Source organism: Pyxicephalus adspersus, chromosome 8 (genome assembly GCF_032062135.1).
Source record: "Pyxicephalus adspersus chromosome 8, UCB_Pads_2.0, whole genome shotgun sequence".
Lineage (NCBI taxonomy): Eukaryota > Metazoa > Chordata > Amphibia > Anura > Pyxicephalidae > Pyxicephalus > Pyxicephalus adspersus.
The window spans coordinates 51,253,338-51,277,863 of record NC_092865.1 but is presented as its reverse complement, the minus strand read 5'-3'; the positions used below and the strand labels follow the sequence as shown (position 1 = coordinate 51,277,863).

The window sequence follows — 24,526 nt, the reverse complement described above, 5'->3', positions numbered from 1 at the left end:
ACAAATCTTTTGTATTAAAGTGGAAATAAAATACTTGCCAAGGTGACACCGACATCCGACCAAGATTCTGGGAACAATAAGGATCACAAAGCTGCTGCTCTGCACTGGTGTCTGCTTGAAAGATTTTGGGCATTTATTGTTCACTGGATTTGTGGTTGACGGGAAAAAGGAAAGAACAGATACAGTTTTGCATAGAACGTGGAAAAGTTATCTATTCACTATGTAGATTTCCCTTCACTTATAGTTGGGTCAGCTGGCTAATTTATTCCAAAGAAAAAGGAGAAATAAGAAAGAAATACATTTATTTTCTTCTCAAATGTTCTTTTTTGCTCATTTGCTACATGTATCTCTCTTGGGGAGAATTTCCTTGACTTCTTGTGTGGTCTCTGGGACAAGAAGCGATGGTAAATCTCGCCAATGTGGACAGATAACAATATAAAGTGAAAAGAATGACACACATTATAATCTGCAGTGTAATATAGCTGTACATTATAATTCACAGAACTGACAGCCCTCTGCATGGCTGATCATATCTCACTGTTTACATAATACATTGTTCAATGGTGCGTGAGAAGACTTGGGAAAGATTCCAAAAAACTCTTCCAGCTGTTGAATGCAGCATATGGTGACACAGAGGATCAGTTCATGGAGTTTGTATGTTCTTCCTGTGTCCATGTGGGTTTCCTCCAAACCCAAAAACTGCTATTAGTAGGCAGTGGAGGACACAGACAACAGCAGACCCCTGTGCAAAATTGACTCTTTTTTTGCCATTCTTCTCTCTCTCCCTTTCCCTCACCCCCATTTCCCCCCACTTTTTCCAGCTGCCTTACATGGGGTCAAGGATAACACGCAGCACCGACAGCGCTGTCTTGTGCACACAGAGGAAGCACAGGAAATGCTGGGAGATGGGGGGGGCCCACTTCGCTTCCCGTCTGTAACCAATAGGCCCCAAGGCCTGTGCATAGGGCGAACGGAACAGGCTCTAGACTGAGGGTGCGTGCGGTGAGCTGTCAACTGAGGGTGGGCCTGCAGGCAAGGACCGTGCGAGCTGCAGCAGGGCCCCTTGCTGACAATGTCCCTGCTGGTAGGTAAATTGGCCTTAGACTATGGTAGGGACATTAGATTGTGAGCTCAGTGCTGTGCACTTTAAATTGTAGGAGGTAGAGTAAGCAGGGGACCCCCTGCTACTATGCTGTGCCCCTGGTGCAAGAGTAAAATCCTCTCGTAGGGGGGTAAGAAGCATTTTTATTTACCATATGTTGTCACTCCGACAGCCTCCTCTGTGTCACCCCCCTTCCCCTGCAGGCTTTTCTCTAAGGTGTCCTGAGGTGTAGAGTGGAGCAATGATGTGAGCTGCCATTGCTGACCTGGTTCTATATTATACAGCTTGCCTGGTTCTGATCCTTGGTCTTTAATATTTTCTAAATCCCTGCCCCAGAATGAGGAAGCAGCTCAGACATTCAGCTGTCACACGTTTGTTTCCTGCATGCGACTGACACTAATAAAACCAAAAGATCAGCTTTACATCCAATAGGCAATCTTTAGAATTAATTCTGCAATGGGAGCTGTCGTCATTGCTCAGTGACAGGTCCACTTTAAATATAACAGTACTACATAAATGAGATCATAGTAATAAGAACTCCTCTCCATGGATCAGCTGATGCTGCAGAATGGAGAGAAGATGAGGAATGATACAATGCAATCACAGGGGTGCCTTGTGAGTTCATTATTAGTCTCTTCTTATCATTAACAAGAACATCATCCTCATCACATCTGAATATGGAACAGCATAGAGGATATGAAGCCAGCAGGACAAGGACAGAACACCTCTGCCATGGCATTCTGGTTAGCAATGGGTAATGATCAGCGGCTGAGCAGAGAATGTGCGGCTGTGAGCCAACACACACAGTACAGAGGGAAATATAGAGCTGCCATTGCTCCTAGATCCTTCTCTAAAGGCCATTTATAAAACAGGGAATCGGACATTCCTTTGTGGGAATCTTTCAGGTCGGGTGTGTTTCAATGGCAGTAATTGATTCCCAACCAGCAGTCTTTTTTGGGGACCAGTGACTCAAAAATTGCTAAACCGACTGGACCAGTATAACAGCCAGCAATTTCCAAAGTTGTCAGTGCCAGCCTACATACATGTTTCATGACACGTTCTCTTTAGATCAGATTTATACTGTTGATATACTGTATTGCAAATTGCATTAGACAGTCCATGTCAATGTGCTACACCAGTTTATGCTCATGCCAGCTGTGTGCACGGCATGTTGGGGTGCCATTCCTAATAAGCAGATTGCTCAGTAAAGGGCCCTTCATCTCAGTGCATGGATCTGAATCTTAAAGAACCAGACAGTGAGCTATAGCTTAGTACGGAATGGCAGCCAGGAAACCAGTATTTCCAGAAGGTGAGAACAGCAATGGCAGCTGCCATGTATGTCAAACAAAATCTTATTTCTAGTTTTGGTTGGGGCCCCTGGGTTGAATGCTATATGGGGCCCCATTTGTGTTAGTTCCTCTCATTACATTAGACAGGAAGTGATGAAAGTCTGCAACTAGAACAGACATAAAAAGTAGATGGGATAGAAAGGGAAGGAGCAGGGGGGAGGGTCTAGCATCTCTACTACTCTATACTACTTCTTTCTGCACCATTCTTCATCAAGCTCCACCACCCACAATTAGGCTTAAAAGGGAACCTGTTATCTACAAAATTGCAGGTAAAACATTTTAAAAACTAATCTGCAGCATTTTCCTTTCTGTTAATTCAGCTGCTGATGGAACAGTAAAGCAGAATACTATAGAGCAGAGTTTCTCAACTTTTTTTTCTAGGGGAACCCTATATCGCCATTGGGAAGAATGTCACTCTTATAGATAGCCACAAAGATCATTGGTGTCACTTAAACTGACCTGGGAGGCACAAATTGGTCATTGTTTAAGGAAACCCCTGCAATCTCTGGAGGAATCCAGGCTGAAAAGCTCTGCCATAGCTGGAGCCAATGACATTTTACCCAAAAAGCTGCACCCAGCAGCAGTCTAGGCTTTTGGATGATGATGCAATGGATCCTTTTACATGTAAATAACATAAATGCACATATGATCTTACGGGAAGATTGTCATTTGAACAATAATTGTACAGTGACAGATTCTCTTTAAATTGAAGTCTACTGGCCCTTTAAGGGTGGGCGGAGCTTATACACTATTACCTTTATTCCTATCCCAGCCAACACTCAGCCTGGAAAGGGAGAGCCAGGATTTGTCTTTTATTGGTTGTAGTTACAGGGCGGTGTGATAATACTGGTTGTGTTACTTGGAGCTCCCAGCAGTTCCTGTTGCAGGTAAAAACTTCCCACACCCAAATAATTATGTGTAAGGTGAGCAAATATCCTAATACTAAAGTCACTTCAGGTCTGCAGAGGTTGTAGAGGGCATGAAGGCTGCTTTAATTAATCAATTATCCAGGGTTCAGGTCTCAGCAAGCACGCGGCTCAAAGTCCTTGCAGGGTAAATACAGCCGAGGAAGTGTTTGTGCGACGAGCTGGGCTTCGCTCACGGCAGGGACGTACATTGTATAGGTAGGATTCTTTGTATTTAGAAGCACAATTATAGGATATAAGATATTCAATTCTTTATTCCCTGATCACAAGTTTGAAAAATCCAGATTTTAAAAAAAGTGGCCAACTTTCACACGATCAGCGCTTTGATCTCTATTCCATAATTACGACAATTGAAAGTGGTGTAAGTGACCCATTCATTGGCCGCTTCTTAAACAAACACCACTGATCTCCATTGTGGCCTATGGCATTGCTACTTCATGGATGTGCTGAAAGTAATAAAACCGCTGGTGAGCAATTGTGGTCGCCAGTTCAATGTCAGGTGATCACCATACCTGGGAACTTACCGGACGTGCCTGCTTTTGTCTTACATTACCGGCCTCCTGACTCCATTCCCCAGTTGATTGCTTATTGTCAACCAAAACGGGATAGTTCCTCAGGGATAGATTTTGCTGTCTCCCCTCTAATTGTAGCTCGGAGTGGGCAGGGAACATGGCTGCTGCTGTAGACATTGGGTGACTCATGCAGGAACAGGAGAGGGTGGACCTGACTTTATAAAGCTCCTCAAGGCTGGAGAAGATAGCCTATCATGGGAGAACCAGGGTGATCCAGCAAACCTGAGATGGATCTGGTCCAAAATTAAAAAACATTTGCCAAATAATAGCAAATGATTTTTAAGAAATCCATTTAAGTTTTGCGGTATCACCCAGGTTTTCCCATGATCCATCTTCCTGGAAAAAAATGATACTGTAGCACTCAACTGTTCCTCATTCCTTTGTCTCTCTCTTCCATTCATTTGCCCTCCTCTTTGGTAAGGGGTGTAGAGCTCTATTAGCATCTGCCCACCCTTAAGGCATGCAATGTACTATGGGGTATGTGTGTGCTTTGGTGCTGGCTGTAAGCACTTTCCCAATCATATCTCCTCTGGATTAAGTAAGTACCCTGTAAAGGGTGGCGCGTTCTTTGCTTTTATGCTTCCTTCTCCAATATATCCTTCTTTCCCATTCTCCAGGTGGTATACGTATTGTTTATAATTTCCATCAAGTACGCGCTCACTCGTATCTCATCGGATGGTTTACCCAACCAGTTAATATTAGATTATGAATTCCTGGAGAACCTCATTCCCTGGTCCCTCTCTCCCATTCATTTGCCCCCCTTTTGGCAAGAGATGTAGAGCTCTATTAGCATGTGCCCACCCTAAATCATGCAATGTACTACTATGGGGCATCTGTGTGCTTGGCTGCAAGCACTTACCCAAACCTATCTCCTCTGGATTAGGTAAGTGCTTGTAGCCCTTGTAAAGGGTGGCATGTTCTTTGCTTTCATGCTTCCTTCTACAATATATCCGTGTTTCCCCTCTCAGCTGGGTGGTATACATATTGTTTATTCTGACATGTCAGGAATCAATTTATTCAGATCTGTGATGATGCAGAAAGTTCCCCTTGGATGACACTTTGACACCCTTAATAAAACCACTTTGAAATCCTGTCCTTGCTGAATTTGATTCTGGAAGTTGAATGATTCTAAGAAAAGGTGTACACATTCCATCCAGTATGCGCTCACCCGTATCCCGTCAGACGGTTCAACCAGCAAGTTAATATTAGATTATGAATTCTGCTTGTACTGTACTTTGCACACAGCTCAATATTCTTTCACCTTCTCACAATGATTCACCTTATGTTTTAGGAGCTTGAAGGATAGGAGAATATACCACGACCCACAATGGCGGAGCCCCCCAGCCCTGATCATGGGGCAAAGCAGTTGGCGTTGAGTGAGGCGGAACTGGAAGAACTCGCTCCCAGATCTCAAGATGCTGGACCAGGACTGCTATCCAGATTTAGGAAGAAACTCAGGTGAGCACTGACATGATAAAGTTTTTCATATGGTGCAGAGAGCCAGAAAATGTGGCTTATAGTGCAAAGTGGGAATAAAAATTTCCCGTTTATAAAAGTTATATCTGAAACAATGCCAAACAGATATTATTTGAAATTAATATATCTGAACAGTTTACCTTGTCTTGAGATTAATTTCTTGTATCTTGCTCTCAGGGGATCTCCCTGCAGCCTACATTGTAATTACCATATACATGCTGGTCTAGGATCTGTCGTAAAACGTGATTGTGCATTCCACCACTCCTCCATTAGCCAATGTTCTCCCTTCAATTCCAACTATGCAATGTCCATGAGCTCCTTCACCAGTTTTTTCTAGTTTCGGGATCTTTGGCTATCTTCCCCTACCTCTTAGATTGTAAGCTCTTCTGATCAGGGACCTCTCCTTCTCCTGTGTCACTGTCTGTCATTTGCAACCCCTTTTTATTGTACAGCACTGCGTCATATGTTGGCACTATATAAAAACTGTTTAATTATAGTAATATCTTGATCAGCCAGGCCAGGATGTTGTAATCTTTACATTACACATTTTTTTTACATTCACATTTACTGCAGGTCAGTGTGTATTGTTAACAGTTTGCTACAGAAGGAACAAAATAGGAATCATTAATTGCAGAAGAGGGTTAGTTTAAGTATTCTGCAAAAAAAAATTATTCTTGCTTTGCTTTAATTGGATGATGGCCTAAATTAAGAGGACATCTAGTGGCAGAAAAAAGTACTGAAGGGACAGCTACAAATTAAAGTTAAGGATAACAGAAAGTTTTTTTTTTTTTTTTTTACAAGATTTATAGATATTTATTTATCATTTGTTTTAATGAATCTAGAGTTTTGGTTTTTCTGCTTAAATGACTGGAAAAGTTCACATGCTAAGTGGCATCTTAGCAGTTAGAATTGCCCATTCCATTCTGTGCCCCTACACATATGCTGCAGGCTTGCATTGAATTGCAGTGACACACATGGACTTTAACCTCTGGCTTTAGCAACGTGTGTTACCTTTTAGTGAACATTTGTAAATATCTTCAAGCTGGCAATTTTCCCATTCTGGAAGCCCATAATATGCAATATGTAGGTACAGCTGCTTCCCATTATTTATTTGTGCTCTTGGCTCCCTTATCACTCTGCTTCATCCAGACATATGTCTGTGTATCCGGGGCAGAATTCTCACACCACCTGAGCTCCAACAACTGGACCATAACTATTCCCTTTGCCATTATTTCTGCCTGCTGTTTAAGTTCTGCTGGGTGAGGGTGCAGTACAGAGATGATTTTAGGGGCCCCGATTAACCTGCTGTGCTCACGCTGCATTTCTTTGTATTCCAGATGTTCTGGGACGGTCGCCAAATCCCTTCTCCTGAAATTTATTCCAATCCTTAATTGGCTGCCAAGATACCCTGTCAAGGAGTGGCTGGTGGGGGATATAATATCCGGGATCAGTGTTGGCATCATTCAACTCCCACAAGGTACAGAATTAAGGTTATAAAGAGAACCTGTCATGGCTGGCCTTATACATCAGTTTGAATATCTGGACAAACCAGGGATTTGTATCTTCTCCTATGATGTTCTAAAATGTTTAGGAAGATGCAGATGTTCCATTCCTTAACACTAATTCTACACAAATACCATTCTGTTTTCTGTGCTTCTCTTCTGCAGGTTTAGCATATGCTTTGTTGGCTGGAGTCCCCCCAGTCTTTGGTCTGTACTCCTCATTCTATCCTGTAATCCTTTACTCCATATTCGGCACATCCCGACACATCTCAGCAGGTAGGTACAGTGCTGTAGGTGCCTTTATCACTCAATCCTTAAGGTTCATTTTGTACATTTTGCCAGAATGCAAATATGTGTGAATGTACACTTTTTATGTGTTTGTGTGTATATACTGATCAGCCAAAACATCAAAACCAAATGCCAAATATTGCATAAGTATCTTTGTCCCACCGTAGCAGCACTGACCCATATGGAAATGGACTCCACAAAACCTCTGAAGGAGTCCTGCTGTTTCTGGCACCAAGATGTAGCAGTATATCCTTTAAGTCATACTGCCTCTGCTATCTTCCCATATTGCATCCATTTGTCCCTGCCAGCCTGCCATCTTCTCATAGTGCATCCTATTGCCTATGACAGCCTGCCATTTTGCCATAGAGCATCCTATTGCCTCTGCCAGTCCACCATCTTCCCATAGAGCACCCTATTGCCTCTGACAGCCTGTCATCTTCTCATAGTGCATCAAATTGGCTTTGACAGCCTGCCAGCCTACAGTAGAGCATCCTATTGTCTCTGCCAGCCTGCCATATTTCCATAGTGCATCCATTTGCCTCGGCCAGTCTGCCATCTTCCCATAGCGCATCCTATTGCCTCTGCAGCCTGCCATCTTCCCATAGAGCATCTATTTGTCTCTGCCAGTCTGCAATTTTCCCATAGCACACGCTTCTGCCATCTTTTCCCTGGGTAAATGGCATACATGCATCCACAGGATCTAAAAGAAAATTCATCAGACCACAACACTTTCTTCCATTGCTCCATGGTGCAGTTCTAATGCCATTTTAGGAAATTTCAATGGTGCACTTGGGAAACCTGGGCACCCTGATTGGTCTGCAACTACGCAGTCCCATACACAAATTCTCTTATTGTTACCGATTTTGTCTTTTAGTATTGTGTGCTACAATAGCTCTTCTGTGGAATCGGACCACGTGGGCTTTTCTACCCTTTCAACAATTATTCATGTGTCTTTAGGCACCCATGACCTCAATGCCAGTCCACCAGTTTTCCTTCTTTGGATCACTATTGGACAGGAATAACCTCTGCATACCAGGAACACCCCACAAGTCCTGCTACTGACCCATCAACATCACAATTTGGCCCTTGCCAATGTCACTCAGATCCCTTGCCCATTTTTCCTGGTTTTCTAGCACCTTCCAAAACTGATCACTTGCTGCCTTCCCTTGGCAGGGTCATTGTAACCCAGATCATCGATGTTATTCAATTCACCTGGTTTTAATGTTTTTTGGCTGATCGGTCCATATATATCTGTGTCTATAAATACAGATATGTATTCCTTTTTTTTACCTTTCATTGCAGGGACCTTTGCAGTCATCTCTGTGATGGTTGGAAGTGTAACAGAGTCGTTGGCACCATCGGACGATTTTAAAATACCGGGAAATGAGACGATGGTGGATGAAGTAGCCAGGGATGCAGCCAGGGTTCAGGTGGCTGCAGCCTTAACATTATTAGTAGGAATATTTCAGGTATGAAGATTTCCATCATATACCACTGGTTTTTCAAAAACTAATGACCGTATATAGAACTGTTGTATATATTTTTTTTATCTCACAAAAAAATTCTTATCATGATGTCCTTATTGTCAGATCTTGTTGGGTCTGGTGCAGTTTGGCTTTGTGGTGACCTATCTTTCGGAGCCTCTGATTCGTGGTTACACCAGTGCAGCAGCTATTCATGTGACTGTGTCTCAGCTGAAAAGTATTCTGGGAGTAAATATCAGCCAAAGGAGCCACCCGCTGTCCCTCATCTATGTAAGACCCTGTTGTATTCTTTGCATCATTTGTGATATGTGCAACGTGACAATCTATAGCCGATCTGCATCTCCATTGTTTAGTTACCAACATCTACTATAGCAAAGGGAGTCCTTATGGTATACAAACCTGGGAGTGGGAAGTTTTACTAGTTTAGCAAATTACTTGCTGACACTACGCCCAGGAAAGTGCTGTGTGTGTTAGCTGTACTTACTTTTTCATTTACACATATATGTCCATTTAATTTGCTGATGCAGATAATTGAGCACTTCTGCCTTTCTGTATGTATGTATAGAAGATCTAATAATAGTGATTTGGGGAAACTAAATTCTTATTGTTGCCATTGATGAATTTACCATTTTGCTCCTTGAGTTATTGCAGTGCTTTTCTCCTCCTCTCCAGACCATTGTTAATATCTGCAGCCAGCTGCCCAAGACGAACATCGCCTCTCTTCTCATTGGTCTTATTGCAATCACTGTCCTATTCCTGGTAAAGTTTTTGAATGAGAAATACAACTCGAAGATCCCATTTCCTATACCCATTGAGCTGATCACGGTGAGGCTTGTAACAAAGATTATATTGTTCTAAGTATACAGGGTTATAAAATTTGTGAAACGTAAATCTCAAACCAAACCACGTATTTGTGCTGTGGGAACAGCTGCAATGCTGTGCATTTTCCTGCAGATGCACAGTAACATGCAACTGAATGAAACCAAGATCATCATTCTTAATAATACCCCAATGGACCTTTTGAGTGCACTAAGCATTGCAGTGCAGGTCTGCACTAAATACCTCCAATCAATACAAGGTTTGATTCAATGGTAAAAATAACATCAAGAGAAAATCACATATTGTGTTCTATGTGTATATTTATTTCCCAAAGACCACAATAGAAAGTTTGCCATTGTCACACATTGTCCGTGTCACCATTCTATTCATGAATTGACTGGTAATGCCAAATGCACATGGCATTCAATTGCACCTGTATGCCAAAACCTCAAGAGAAAAATCATATAACCAACTGGTTTGTTTAGAATTATATCTCGGGGACCCCAAAAAAATAACTTCCATTGTTGCACATTGTCAAGGTCCCTTTAAGTGGTGGAAGATTTGGTTTAGCCATTCTGTCTGTGAATTCATCCACCATGCCAAAGGCAGATGGCATCCAGTTGCACCTGAGAACATCACATAATGTACTGGTTAGTTTAGAATTTTTTCTCAGAGACCCTAATGGACTGTTTGCACATTGTCAAGGCCCCAATAAGTGGTGGCGGATTTAGTGTATCGCCTGCGATTCTAGAGGCAGATGGCATTGAGTTGAAGCACATCTCTGCCTTGCACAGTCCAGGTGTATCCAAGTCATGGTATAGGAATGTTCTATAGCAGCTGTCTGTGACACCTCCTCTGTCTGCTCTGTGTTTAGCTAATTGTGGCCACTGGGATAACGTACGGGGCCGACCTGAACAAAGCGTATGGCGTGGAAATTGTCGGAGTCATCCCAACAGGGTAAGCACTGAATAATTTATGAGGCTAATTAGCTACAGTCAGTAAATGTGTGTAATTATACGTAAAACTGAAGCTGAGATGGTAGCGGAACCAGGATGAGCCATATTGAACGGTTATCTCTGTCCAGCGCTAATATTTTGGAGGTCATTGGGGACCCTGCTGTCCCGTGGCTGCTCTCCAACACTTATGGCTACAGCATGCTGTGCTGCAAAGGCCAGAGTGCTAACTACTGAGCCACCGTGCTGTCCCTGTAAACTACATTTCTCCTTTTTGTGCTGTAGGATGAAGGCTCCAGTTTTGCCAGACGTTTCCCTCTTTGCCAGTGTGGTTGGCAATGCCTTTGCCATAGCGGTGGTAGTGTACGCCTTCACCATCTCTCTAGTGAAGATGTTTGCGGTGAAGCACGGGTACAGCATAGACAGTAACCAGGTCAAATCTTCTGTTTCCTCCTCCAGTATTTGAATATTGCTGGAATAGATGACAACTAATAGAAGTATTGTTTTTCTTCTTGTAGGAATTCATCGCTTTGGGTCTCAGTAATTCTGTAGGAAGTTTTTTCCAGTGTTTCACAATCGGGACAGCCATGTCGAGGAGTTTGGTACAGGAAAGCACGGGAGGAAACAGCCAGGTAAGAAGAGTGTCATCCACCAATCCGAATTATGCATTGACTTCCCTTTCCCATGAAAGAAGAGTGTGACCTCAAATACATATTCAGTGAATAGCCATAAAGCAGTGAGCAGGATCCAATAGAAAAGTGATTTGATAGGTGAGAGTGGCTCATAGAAATGTAGGTTGGGATTTCTATGTGATGCCATTGACCTATACTATCCTACTTTATGAATCACAGAAGCAAAATTATGTGCCTATATATCATAAAAACTGCAATAAATCATTATGAGGGGAAACCGAGAAAGAAATCACATGGGCTCAGTCTGTTTATCCCCCCCCCCCCCTCTTTTTATGGATTAAAGTATACTATACCTCTGAGATGGTTATGACAGGTTCTTAAAATATCTTTTTGTGCATTTTTGTTGGTTACCAGTAGATGGCACTGTGTTCTTATGGAAAGTGTGTAACAAGCTCTAATATTGTCTGAAGGTAAGAGTTTGGTATACAGTTTAAATGTGGACATAGTGACATCTACTGGTGTAACCCTGGTATATACTGGGATTCTTTTCCTAATGGCATTTACAGGTATCGAAAATCCTGGTTTATACTTGAGTAAATGCAAATCCTAAAACTTTTAAGAATTGCAACTGTTTCTACTATAGTATTTCCTTAATAGTAAATATAATTTAAATATTATTAAAGGGACCACTGATCCCACAGTGAGTAGACGAATGTAAATAAGCGAAATTCACAGCTGTCTTTCTTTAGGTTGCAGGGGCCATGTCGTGTTTTGTTATTCTCATCATCATTCTTAAGGCCGGTGAGCTGTTTAAGACTCTGCCAAAAGTGAGTTCATTTCCAGCACGGTGAGTTTATCAAAAATTTGCCTTTTGTCTTCTATAGCTGACAGGTGGTGGAAGCATACAATGACCGGCATTGTTCTGTCATTCTACACTGAAAAAACATTTTAGCTCCAAACATATTTTGTAACTGAAGTTGACAGGAAGGATAACAACCAATAAAATTATCCAAGGCCAACTGATTTTTCAGTGCAAATGAGCTAAATTTGAGTCAAGTGCATGGAAACAAAATGTGTACAAAGGCTTGGAGTGTGATTTTTCTATAGAAAGCAGCAAAGCCTGGGTAGACGAATCTGATCACTCCCAGCATGCTGTAGAGTGGGATCTATCCACTCTTCGGGCTCTGTTTAAAAACTATTTTTTCAGTCAATTCTTCTGAAATTGTCTGACAGATGTTTGAATTTCTCTACAGGTCTCCTTTAATTCCCCATTAAAACAATGGCATGTTCTCCCATAGGAAATTAATAAATGAATATTATGTGTCAATCATTTATAAATAGAGCCCTTTGTATATACAGTGGTCCCTTTGCATAGGTCCACCAACCCCCCCCCCCCCCCCCAAAGAAATATTGGTCTACAACTGACAAATGTAATCCCTTTTGGCTTTCGAGAGCTGTTTTGACTCAACAGGGACCATGTCTTACCTCTACAGAAAGACCACTTCTAGAAGGTATGCAGACGGCAAGTCTATTTTACTCTATAGAGAAAACCCAATTTGCATCCTTTTTTGATGCACTGGACAGTTAGCTGACTAAGACTTAATGCTCAGTTAGACTTTAAACATGCACTCCATTTATAAACTAAAATCTAACCATGAAATGCTTGAAGGGCCTACAACTTACCTATTTAATGCAAGCTGACCTCTGTTCATATAGACATTGCAGTAATGCACCAGGTCACCCCACTTCTTTTATCTCAGGATTTGGGAACCCCTGCTTATGATCAGGACTATTCCCAAACATGCCCACTCTTTGCTCTCTTACACATTGAGGAAACCTAATGTGATGTAATGTTAGAATAACAACTGTCACAGTGCCACCATCCTAATTGTTGCACAACCAAGGATTCAGGAACTCTGCTGCGCTCTCTCCCCTTCACTTTCATTGCGGTTGTTCATCATCCATCATTAATGGATATGCCAGGACAGATCCATGAACAAAGTTGGACAACTTCTGTACACATGTCAGATTCTCGTCCGAGACGAGCCCCACAACTCGTATCGGCCAAAAATCATCTGTCGTGTGTACATAGCCTAAGACAACTGTCAAAGTCTACCGGCTAGATTGGCTGAGCCTTGTTGATCATATTGGTCAATTGGTTGGTTGGCTTCTGTCATTACGTTGAATGGGATTCAAATTCACCTACAAATCAACTCAACATTGGGATAAATTTGGGTGAATTGTTGCATTCCGACACTATCTATTGCTAGCAAGATGTGATATAGATTCTAATAATTCCAATTGGCCATGCCTCATTTAGGCAGATTAACATCAAGACCGCTACAGAATCAATGACATGACTGTCCTGTACCCTGTCCTGACCTGAGCTATTGGTAGTATAGTTCGTTATGGGGAACCAGCATGAACCAATTGTCATGGCGCAACAATACTATGTCCATGGTATTTATTGTAAATGAAAATGCCAAAGGTTCCCTTTAGGAAGAATGGGCAGTGTGCTGGTTATGGGGTCCAGAGCATCATGAAAGGATACGCAGGGCCACATTCCATAGATGGGCAGTGAGAAATATTTGTATTTTCTGCTACCTATATTACTATCTTTGCTACTCCTGAAATACCATAGATTAGGTCAACCAGCAATTACCATATCCTTCTGTTGTATTCCTAATTCCATGATTTGTTTCCAGGCAATTCTGGCATCGGTTGTCATTGTAAATTTGAAGGGTATCTTCAAGCAGTTCAGAGATATCCCCCTGCTATGGAGAACAAACAGGATAGACTTGGTAATGTATTTCTCAACTAATATGTAACATTCATGAGGCTTCAGAGATAAATACATTTCTATGTGGAAGGCAATCAAGTTAATTTCAGGGAGGTAAATGGTAATACAAGAAAACCCTTGATCTTGTAACCCTAAAAGTCCGGTACCTCTGAGTATGGAGGACCATGTGACCACACTGGCAGTCCTCTCGTCACCAATAGTCCCGTGGAAGCCCCAAGCCCCAGCCTTTCAATGACTTCTATATTATGCAACATTATTCTTTCACTCCTGGAGTTTTAATAACACATGATGGCAGGAAACCAATGCTAATATATACTGCTGGGAAAATCTGCATTTAAGATCAACTATGCTGGGGACCTCTACATCAAAGCTGATCCCTGAGAAAATTAATAATCAATTATTAATTGAAAAGCTTGTGTTAGGGTACTATAAATAAATCTTTACATACCTTAACTTTTCATCCTGCAGACGTCCTTTTCTAGTACAACTGGTCTCCCAAATACATAAAGCACTCCATCAATTGCAGGTACTGATGTCATCACATGCAATGCAGGAGCCGCAGTCCTGCATTGTAAGGGAGCACACACATTGTAAGGGAAGTAACCTGTTGCATGGACAAACTAGTGATTTGGCATTCATTAGATTCTTAGGCTGAGTAAGCTCTTTTAAAACCAAGGTTCTCAGCTTGGGATTTCTATGAATTATTAGTATTAAGAAACCTTTCAATCTGATTATTTTTAGGTGGTCTGGCTGGTGACTTTTGTGGCTACGATTCTCCTAAACTTAGATCTGGGACTGGCAGTGTCTGTGGCTTTCTCTCTTCTGACTGTCATCTTCAGGACACAGCTGTGAGTCTTTCTTTGTCATTGGCTATTAATGTCTTGTAAATAGAACACAATACGGGTAAAACATTGTTACATTTCATGATGTCTGCCATGGTTTCCAATGATGTAGTTGATCGGTGGTGGAGGTTATGTTACACTCTTCAGGACTTGTTCTGTAATGATGAAAATCCTTTATTTAAGTTGTTCTTGGGAAAATATCCCAGCATACCTCGGGTTTGTTTCATAAGCATTTACACCTTAACATATTAAAGACCTCATGGTGTTTGGACTGAGTTGCCCAAAATAGCCATAATCATTATGTATCTTATGTAATGTATTTTTAAACAGAAATATATTTGTCTTCTCTTGGCTGAAGGAATCACAATTCCTGTTTTTCACATTGCATGAGGTTGGTGTATAGTTCAGCAATTTCCTGCTTTATGTTTGGCATATCATCAAGTTTTTTGTTCATCTGCTTCTCCTATAGACCTCACTATTCCATTCTTGGCCAAGTTCCCAGCACTCATATTTACAGAGATGTGGCTCAGTACCCACAGGTGAGAGCTAATGACACTGTCTGCTAATGCATGCTATGCTGTTCAGTATTTCTCATTGCAAACCACTCTTTTCGGAGCTGAAACGCGGACAGCCACTAGAAAGGACTCCGATGTACAAAAAATAATATATTATGCAAACAAAATGGTATACATTCACAACTTACATCACAAATGTATTTTTTGATATTGTTTAATATGTATATTTATACTTCACAATGGCTTAGTTGAATTTGTCATTATATAATACATTTTTCTCCCTCTCATCATCTTTCTTCTTTTCTTCCTTTCTTCTCCATTTTCTCTCTTCTTCTTTTCCTCCATTTTCTCTGTTCCGCTTCTTTTTCTCTCTTCTTCTCTCCTTCTCCGTTTACTCTCTTCCCTTCTTTTGCTTCTCTTTTTTTTCTCTCTTCTTCTCTTCTTTTTCTTTCTCCCCTCTCCCTTCTCTTATCTCTCCTTCTCCTTTTTCTCTCTCCCCTCTCCCCTCTTTTTCTTTCTCTGGTGGCCACAGTTTAAAAAATGTAAATGGAAACTAATGTTTTCTGATCAATAATTTGAGTACCGCAGAGGTCAGTGACAGTACGGTTTCAAAACTCGGAGGACACACAACTGTGATGTAGATACCATTCTCGTAGCATGGGAAACTGAAGACTGCATGTAACTCAGTAATCTCAGATATGTTATTTTCAATATAACATATTTATCCAAGTTAAAATGATAAAAAAAAAAACCAAAATATTTAAATAAAAACTACATTAAAAAACTTAAAATTTCCTGTGTTATCTATTTTGCAGGCTCAGGAAGTCCAAGGTATAAAGATCTTCAAATCATCTTCCACAATTTACTTTGCTAATGCTGATTTATATGCAAACGCTGTGAAAAAGATGGTACGTTTGATGTTCTTTATCTGCAATGTCTTCACCAAAGAGGGGAAAAATAGGTTTAACATATAAAAAAAAAAGTGTCTGATTGGATTCACACTGCTTTACTAAATAAGGTGGTCAAAAACTTTTCTTGTTATTATTTATTATTATTAAACAGCAATTTTATAGCGGCAACATATTACGCAGCGCTGTACAATAAATAGGTTGCAAATGACAGACGAATACAGACAGTGACGCAGGAGGAGAGGACCCTGCCCCGAAGAGCTTACAATCTAGGAGGTGGGGGAAGTCACACACAATAGGATGGGAGATATGTAGTGGTAGGAAGTAGTGATGGTTTCAAAAGACAGAAGAAGATGGGTAGGCAAGTTTGGAAAAATGCATTTTGAATACTCTTTTAAATGAGCAGGGAAAATGAGAAAAGTCTTGGAGCCGTGCGTGTAATGTGGTTATGAGTGAGGAAATCATTAGTAGGTCATTGGAGGAGCGGAGAGAGCGGCTAGGGGGGTTTTTTTTTTTTTTACAAGGCCAGAAAGGTAAGTGGGACAATAACTGTCGAGGGACTTGAAGGCAAAGCACAGGCCTAAGGAAGGTGATCCTCAAAGGCTGCCCCAAGATTGCAGGGTAGTTCAGGGCTCTGTGCAAGCAACTCAAGTTCCTCCTCACCAAAGCTCCTCAATCCATGTCTTGGTGAACCTTCCTTTGGGTACAGAAGGACAATTACGCTTACTGAGAAACAGACCTTCTTCAAGCTGTTTTGTTTTGCAATAATTTGAATTTTGGAGAATCCATTTGACCTTCCAATATATCCCGGCCTATAATTACCATTACAACACATCCCCTGAAGGGTTAGCAGTGTTGAGGCCAGGGCACTGTGCAGGCTACTCATGTCCCTTCACACCAAAGCTTCTCAAACCATGTCTTGATGAAGCTTCTCTTGGGCACAGAAGTACAATCATGCTTAGTAAGAATCAAGCCTTCTTTTTGAGTTGCAATAAGTTGAATAATAGACGTTCATAACTGTCCTTCCAATACATCCTGGCTTATAACTAAACTTAAAATACATCCACGTGTTAGTACTGTTGAGATATTGAGTTCTCCACACAAAAACAACCCAAACCTTGTCTTGATGAAACTGGCTTTTGGTGCATAGGTACAATTATGCCCCCTTGAATGTAACTCTCAAAACTGTCCTTCCAATGTATTAACTCTTAATTGATGTTCCCATGAATACAGAAGAGTTAATAGGGTTGAGGCCGGGGTTCTGTGCAGGCCATTTGAGTTCCTCCACACTAAAATACCTCAAACCTTGTCTTGATGGAGCTGGCTTTTGGCACAGGGGTACATTTATGATTAGTGAAAAACAGGCCGCCTTCAAAGTTATTTGAATTGCAATCATTTGAATAATGGAGGCTCATAACTGTCCTTCCAATAATTATTGGCTCATTTTTGGCATTCCAATACACCTTGAACAATCAGTAGAGTTCTAAGTTCAATGTAGGCCACTGGAGTTCCTTCACACTGAAAAATTCTCAAACCATGTCTTGATGAAGTTGGCTTTTGGCACAAGAATACAATTAATCATAATAATGTTGGATAGTTGAGGCACGATGGTCAGTTGTTGGCAAACCTATGAGCATATTGATTATCAAGCATCAGACATTGCTGACAGATATCAACATGCACAGTCCGGGTCTGTCAAGAAATACCTTGAATTTATCCAATGAATTATCCATTTAGGTTGCTTTGAACTCAGCGTGGCATATGCTTATTCAAAAAGTTGAAAAGAATAGGATTGTCTGTATCACATCAAAAATGTGTACTCCATCTAGGGTTCCTACAACCTTTCTGTAGATAGCCATTTTTTTTTTTTTTTTTTGTAGTTGGAAGTGTTATTTTCAAGGAAATAATATCTGTTATTTATGGAATTATGTTTTTCTTCATCTTTCCAAACATTTTTATTTGCAGAGTGGAATTGAAGTGGATAAACTTATTGAGATGAAGAAAAAGGCCATTAAAAAGGAAGCTCAGTTACAGAAAAAGGCTGAAAAACAAGCTAAGAAAGAACTGAAACAAAGGAAAGTGACACGAGACAAAGTAAGCAGATTCCAATACTGGAATGTAAGGGTGAAATGAAGGCTTAATCTTAATAAATGAGTTCATCTGCCATCTTCCAATTCTGATATTTCAGTTTTTGGTATATTAATAAATTCTAAATAAAATTAATCACTGAACAGACAATGGTGGGGATTAAATACAATTCTTAGGAAATAATGGCTTTCATTGTTTAAATATTGTCAGTATTTTAGGGTGTTCATTAAATGTTTTAAAGAGAAAATGATCATGTGATAAAATAGCGAATTTAACATAATTTATGCAAGTTAGTTATTTGACCCCATTGTGTTTCATGTCTTCTAGGCCAATGAAGTTGATATGAGTGCCTTACCTACTTTGAGCACTGCAGATACAGTCATCAGGAAAGACTATGAAATCATAGGGGGCACAGTGAACTCTCTGGAACTGAATAAACGTCCCATTCACTCTCTCATCTTGGATCTAAGCACTGTTAGCTTTGTAGACACCGTCAGCCTCAAAATGCTGAAAAATGTAAGTGTGGAAGCTTGTAGTACATCCCCTTTAATATACTGTCGACCAAAATGCTGGCAGCAATTGGTTGTATACTTTTGGTTCACTGTTTTACAAGAATTGAGTCCTTGGGGAAATTTTTGCTAAAAAGAATTGTAGGTTTTAGGATTATAAATGTTGAGGGGATATGCTAAACAATAATTGTAGCCAGGCTATGGGCATTTGGGGCCCATTTGCCCCTATACATGGTAGGAACACATGCACAATAACACAATGTATGTATTGGTGCATTGTGGTGCTATCCATCGTCAATGGCACCCAATGCCTTACCAACACTGGAGTGTACCACAGTGCATGCTTAACACACAACTTTACAGGGTGGTGCACTGCATCATAAAAAAATTGAGCCATAAAAATTGAGTCATAAAATTTTGTCTGTGCATTTGAAAAGGCTGCCTTTTTGGGATTTGGGAATGCATTGCTCCCCAGTTGAGTTGTTAGGGAGTAGTGGGGTATTAGAGCTGTGGGCTAAGTGTAAATTTTCTAGGTTAGCACAAGGGTTAGATTTGCTCACTTTACAATGTTGGTTATGTTGATTGTAAAGCTCAGATATGTTTTGGTTAATATTCATGATGAATGCGATACCATTGAAGTAAGAACATTTTCTTTTAATGTCTCTACCCTTCTATTTATTTTAGATATTTCGTGATTTCAATGAAATCGATGTAAACGTTTACCTTGTGGGATGTCATGGTAAGTCATATAATAAAAGCAAACACTAAAAGGAATTTTCAAATGTATAACTAACATACAAAATACATTTTTTTTCAAAATCTTTCCATATGCTCTTGGAGATGCTTTTGAAGTTGGTTATCTTCCACATTATTGTACCAAGGACATAATAAAATTGCTGCTAGTTTTAGTTTAGTTTGATTGTAGTTGGACTCATGTATTACAAGAAGATAACAACAGCTTGATAATTGTTGTCACAAGTGTTGCAATGGATTTGCATACACGGCCCAGTTGTGTGCGGCTACCTCGGGGGTGGGAGGAATATATGTGTTACAATGTAATTAAGACAACACAGTTCCATTTGTTTAGGATGACACTGTTGCTAAATTGCAGAAATTCTTTGGTTTTCTGATATTAGTTAGTTATTAAATCTAAGCTCCTCAGAACACCCCCCCACAAACTTTCAATTTAATATACAACACAACATTTTTGTGCTATCTTTTTCTTTTCTTGCCGTTTGAAAAGAAAGAAAAACAGAAATTTAAGTCTATTCTACATGGGCAAATGCATTGTAATTTTGTGCTCAATGAATTTGTTGATGAGGAATTCTTAAAATATGACAAACACGTGTAGTATGTATTTTTTTGGGATGGAAGGCAGCTGGGATTCCAATTGGATCTGTTTGATAGTTGGTACATGTCCAATTAAAGAATACAAAAAAGAGTTGCTTACAGGTTGGCTAGTGAATATCCAATTGTTCTATCCGATTGGAAATTGGGTCAGAAGTGAAAATTTTGTTTGATTCATTTATTCATGATTGGTGTCCTGGGGCTCAGAGCAGTACACAGCTCACATTTGTACGTTTATCTCTTTATGCCCATGTAACCTGAGTATATTTCTTTTTGTAATAGAGAATGTTCTGGAACAGCTAGAAGTGGGGAGCTTTTACAGCAAGACTATTACCAAGTCACAGTTATTCCCCTCCATCCATGATGCCGTCACCTACATCATCCACACACCGGAATATCAAGAAGAGAAGGACAATCATGTGAGTCCAAACATTCTTACATATAAAACCTTCTTTATCCATTGAATTTAATTTGGGAACTCTAAATGTTATTTAACAAGAGATTTAGATTTTTAGTACCACACATTATTAGGTTAGACTCACACCTAAATAATTTACAAAACATTCCCAGAATAGGGTGCCCTAAATTTGATATCTTGGGTATAAATTGAACCTGGTGTGCAGTCAAAGTCAGCCCCTGGCTTCTATGTTTAGAATACTCCAATGGTGAGATCTCATTGCCATTATACCCACTTCTGTTCCTACACATTTGGGAATTTTGGGCATTTGAACCCCCACATTTGATCCGGTTTCTCCTCCTATGTTTTTATTAATATAAAATAACCCGCGCAGGGATGATGGGAACACTCGTAAAGGGCACAGCTAGTATACAGACCTGGGAACTCTGCATGGGGATTGTGGGAATCTCTGGACTGAGCACAGCAGGTGTACAGACCTGGGAACTCGGTGCAGGGATGATCAGGACCCCTCATAATGATTACAGGAGGTAGGAAGACTCAGGAAGTTGGTGCAGAGATAATGGAAACCCCCATAGTGGACACAGCAGGTGTACCCAGGAGTCCGAAACACAGCACAGAGATGGTGAGGACCCCTCATAATGGGCACAACAGGTGTACAGACCTGAGAACTTAATGGGGAATGTGGGAACCTCTGGAATGGGCACAGCAGGAGGGCAGACCCAGAAACTGCATGCAGGGATGATAGGAACCCTTCATAATGAGTACGGTAGAAGATGTGAAGACCCAGAAACTTGGTGCCAGAATACTGGGAACCTCCATAGTGGACACAACAGGTGTACACGAGTAAGCAACTCCTCATTGAGCTGGATGGAGATCCTCATAATGGAAACAGCAGGTGTACAGACATGGAAACTTAGCATGGGGGTTGTGGGAACCTCTAGAATGGGTACAGCAGGTGTAACTATCAAGGAACTCAGTGAATGGATGGTAGGAACCCCTCATAATGTATACAACAGATGTGAAGACCCGGGAACTCGTTGCCGAGATAATGGGAACCCCCATATTGGGTACAGCAGGTTTACAGAGTCATACACTCAGCACAGAGATGGTTGAAGCCCCTCCTAATGGGCACAGCAGGTATGCAGACCTGGGAACTCAGCATGGGGATTGTGGGAACCTCTGGCCTGGGCACAGCAATGTACAGACCTGGGAACTTGGTGCCCTAGATGATAGGAACCCCTCATAATATTCATAAATATTAATGTGTACACCAGACGTGAAGACCCAGGAAATGGCCAGGATAGTGGGAACCCCCATAGTGGACACAGCAGCTGTACATGATTAAAACAAATGACATACAAACAGAAATCCGATAACATTTATCTGAAATATTTTAATTATCTGGTTAGAATTGGGATACTAAGGATGTTGGCTTGCAAACCTTCAACACCAATAATTCTTTAACTACCATTAACCACTTTTCTCTTTCCTGCAGACATTTTCTACAAAGATATAAAGAGAAGAGAGCTCCATACCAGAAGAACAGCATTAGAGAAGCCACAAAGAACGTTGTCACATCATAAATAATGTTTTGGATTCAATGGAAGCGCTGAGCACTTCCATTGTTGTGCAGCTTCTAATGCCATCTAGCAGAGGATTTCAGTTTATCACCGGATTACTCTATTTATATTGGCACAAAATAATTCCAGGACCAGATAATGATTTTAAAAGAACTATGAATAGGCAGTTTTGGTGTCTGAAATTCCTTGAGTTTTTGAACCTTTGAGTAACTTTTCTGTCTGATTGTGCTGAAAAAAATGTGGGTCATTGAAAATTATGTAATTGGGGGTTTGGAGAAGGTGGCTTCCTGCTGTTCATTAAGAAATAAGGAAGCCTGACTAAGCTAGGCAACTGGAATTTTATAAGAATGTCAGCAGTACTTTAGTACTTTGAAAAAAAATTAGGCCCTACTATTTTTTCTTTCTTTGCCCAAAAGCACAGATTTTTCTTTGTGCAAGTATGGGAACACTTACACAGAAATAAATTAAAAAATCACAAAAATTGCAACCAGACAGGCCCAATATTGCAGAAAGGACAGACAGTGCCCCTTCCCTGACACCCCCTGACCTCACTCTGTTATGGGTGCCGCAATCTTTACCTGGTTTGGTCCTCTAGTTCTGGGTTCTGCATCCTTGGCCATCCTGATTGGCTAGATCAGAATGACGTAACATCCACGCACAGTTAATCCATTTCCCTACAGCCTGTGGTATGTATGGATACCTGGCATCCTACCATTTCAGAAAAGATTGCAAACAGGCAGATAAGTAGGTTTTATTGCAGCAGGTAAATCTGTCCCTTCTTCAATAAAAAATCACCCTGCTTACAATTTTTTATAGTTTATTTTCTGCTTTAGGTAGACCTAGAAACTGTTCAACTCTCAGCGCTCTGTTTTTTTATCCAGGTGACTGTTTTTTTTCCTATTTCATGTCCTTTAAAAAACAAGATGAGGGAAAATTTGCCCAAATTTTTTACAGACACAACACCCCCTCGCTTCAAAGTCAGACCTACAGAGCTTGCTCTTACCAGCAGCATTGCTCAGTGCATAGCCAACCCAAAAACAGGGGAACTGCTCTTTTGGTTTCAGTTCACACCAATTTGTTGTCCATTGCGTGATCCTTCTCCGTATCATGCCATTTCTACACAGGCTGTGGCTGCTTTCTTAAACAACTAAACGGTATTTTTGAATTGTATTTATAAACACTATTTGGTTTGGTGCTCTTGGAGGGTTTTATTCTGATTTACCTAAAAGTTCAATTAGGCATTAAGAGAAATTGGACATAAGGGAAACAAAAAGCACTCCAGGGGAGACAATTTTGTTGGAAGCAGTAAAACCCTAACTCATCCTTTAACTATATCTGATAGTTCAAACCTAGCTACAGATGTGTAGAAGAATGTCTTTCTTGGGTCAAAGCAACTCTGCCTCAATCAGAACCTCTCCGCAATTATTTTGAGCCTTGTACAGAACTTCTAGTTTCTTAATAAGTGTGTTTGAAAGCCATTGTACAAAAAGAACCAAAACTTTTTTCATATTTGTCAACTCAAAACACAACCATATTTTGTTTCACTCCATTTCATGATGGGGGGAATGATATACCTAGGGAGCAATTGTCCATATTGTCAATACAATTCTCAGTTCTGTTTCTCACACTGCAATGGGTTAAATGTTTTAGGGATGGACAGACATAAAGGCTTTTATGGTGCTACTTAGATGTCATTTACAATGCCATGTCTCTATTTTTTATCAAGGTGACTTTCATTGTAGCAAATGTGTCCGATTTAATAAAGTTCAACATTTTCCCAAAAAATTGACTGCAGTTTTCCTATTAAAAAAAGAACACTAAAAGGATGCCAATGGGTCCCATTGACATTAGATTAAGGATTAGATTAGATTAAATCTCTGATTCAAAATTTTTGAGAAATGCTTTAATCACCAAAACATTGTGCTTTGGACTGTTCATCATTACTGATAAAGCAGGAAAGAAATTGGGCCATGAAGGAATATATTTACAAGTATGTCCTACTTGATGAGTTGAGTTTGACTCATCAACACACTGCAACATACAAATGGACCTTTTTGGACAATTATTATTAAAGCAATTGATTGGGATGGACTCACAAATTAGTAGAAATCAAACAACCTGCTTAATGTTCCAGGTTTGATTCCTTAGATATCTAATATTGGAATTCCTCTATATAGAGATATTGTGCACATACTGGTTTGCAGTTTAGTACACGTTGCAGAAAATACATATATATGTTTCATAGAAACTGATGTTTACCTCCTTGTGTCTTTTTCCAATAAGACAACGTAATAGGGAAGAAGAGGTATGGGGTGATTGGCACTGCTTTTATGGTCACCACCTGAAAAATGTTATTGGTTGTAATAAAAAAGGAAAAGGCCAACTTTTTTTTTTTAACAGGACATGCCTCAAATTC

General features: G+C 40.4%; 1 protein-coding gene across 3 annotated transcripts; it reads left to right on the top strand.

Moving 5' to 3' along the window:
- Positions 1 to 852: 852 nt before the first annotated feature.
- On the top strand, positions 853 to 23,895 carry LOC140337058 (solute carrier family 26 member 6-like). Of its 3 annotated transcripts, none has more exons than XM_072420571.1 (20): positions 853 to 1,084; positions 5,241 to 5,407; positions 6,763 to 6,902; positions 7,093 to 7,203; positions 8,518 to 8,684; positions 8,805 to 8,969; positions 9,372 to 9,524; positions 10,393 to 10,475; positions 10,757 to 10,904; positions 10,990 to 11,103; positions 11,853 to 11,930; positions 13,809 to 13,904; positions 14,645 to 14,751; positions 15,215 to 15,284; positions 16,076 to 16,168; positions 18,134 to 18,262; positions 18,584 to 18,772; positions 19,450 to 19,504; positions 20,395 to 20,531; positions 22,026 to 23,895. In XM_072420571.1, exons 2-20 carry the CDS (start codon positions 5,277 to 5,279, stop codon positions 22,044 to 22,046), a joined length of 2,187 nt encoding a protein of 728 aa, XP_072276672.1. In that variant the 5' UTR covers positions 853 to 1,084; positions 5,241 to 5,276; the 3' UTR covers positions 22,047 to 23,895. The 3 variants fall into 3 exon arrangements, with proteins under 3 accessions (XP_072276672.1, XP_072276674.1, XP_072276673.1); XM_072420573.1 differs by lacking the exon at positions 853 to 1,084 and adding an exon at positions 2,621 to 3,338; XM_072420572.1 differs by lacking the exon at positions 853 to 1,084 and having other exon boundaries at positions 2,621 to 5,407.
- Positions 23,896 to 24,526: the final 631 nt, after the last annotated feature.

Coding starts and splice junctions, on each gene's coding strand:
- LOC140337058 (XM_072420571.1), top strand. CDS start 5,277: ATGGCGGAGCCCCCCAGCCCTGATCATGGGGCAAAGCAGTTGGCGTTG. Junction 7,204..8,517: donor ATCCCGACACATCTCAGCAG/GTAGGTACAGTG, acceptor CTTTCATTGCAG/GGACCTTTGCAGTCATCTCT. Junction 15,285..16,075: donor ATGTGGCTCAGTACCCACAG/GTGAGAGCTAAT, acceptor TCTATTTTGCAG/GCTCAGGAAGTCCAAGGTAT.